At 66.7% G+C, this 345-nt stretch overlaps 1 protein-coding gene across 1 annotated transcript in view; it reads left to right on the forward strand.

Moving 5' to 3' along the window:
- MTX1 (metaxin 1) overlaps nucleotides 1-212 on the forward strand; it is a gene marked incomplete at both ends in the record, with an annotated part of 920 nt that extends 708 nt beyond the window's left edge. The window contains one exon of the mRNA XM_009070300.1: nucleotides 58-212. Coding sequence (XP_009068548.1) covers nucleotides 58-212 — 155 coding nt within the window. The remainder of the gene's footprint in view (nucleotides 1-57) is intronic.
- Between the last annotated feature and the right edge of the window lie 133 nt (nucleotides 213-345).

Genomic DNA, 345 nt, shown 5'->3' on the forward strand with positions numbered 1-345 from the left:
GGGTTGGGGTGGTGTGGGGGGGGGCAGGTGCCCCAGCCACGACTCTCTGTGCCCCAGGCCTGCCTCCCTCGACGCCTTCGTCTTCAGCCGCCTGGCGCCGCTCCTGAAGGCGAAGCTGCCCAACGGGAAACTGCAGCAGCACCTGAAGTCCCTGCAGAACCTGTGCAACTACTGCACCTCCATCCTCAGCCTCTACTTCCCCTGGGACGGAGGTGAGAACCATTCCTCACCTCCCCCTGCAGGCTCGGGGTGACCTGTCCCTGCTGGGGTGTCCCCAACCAGCTCCCTACAGGCTTGGGGTGCTCTGCCCCCCTCACATCCCTTCTCTGCCCCCCAGGTGACCCC

Source organism: Acanthisitta chloris, unplaced genomic scaffold (genome assembly GCF_000695815.1).
Source record: "Acanthisitta chloris isolate BGI_N310 unplaced genomic scaffold, ASM69581v1 scaffold35482, whole genome shotgun sequence".
NCBI lineage: Eukaryota > Metazoa > Chordata > Aves > Passeriformes > Acanthisittidae > Acanthisitta > Acanthisitta chloris.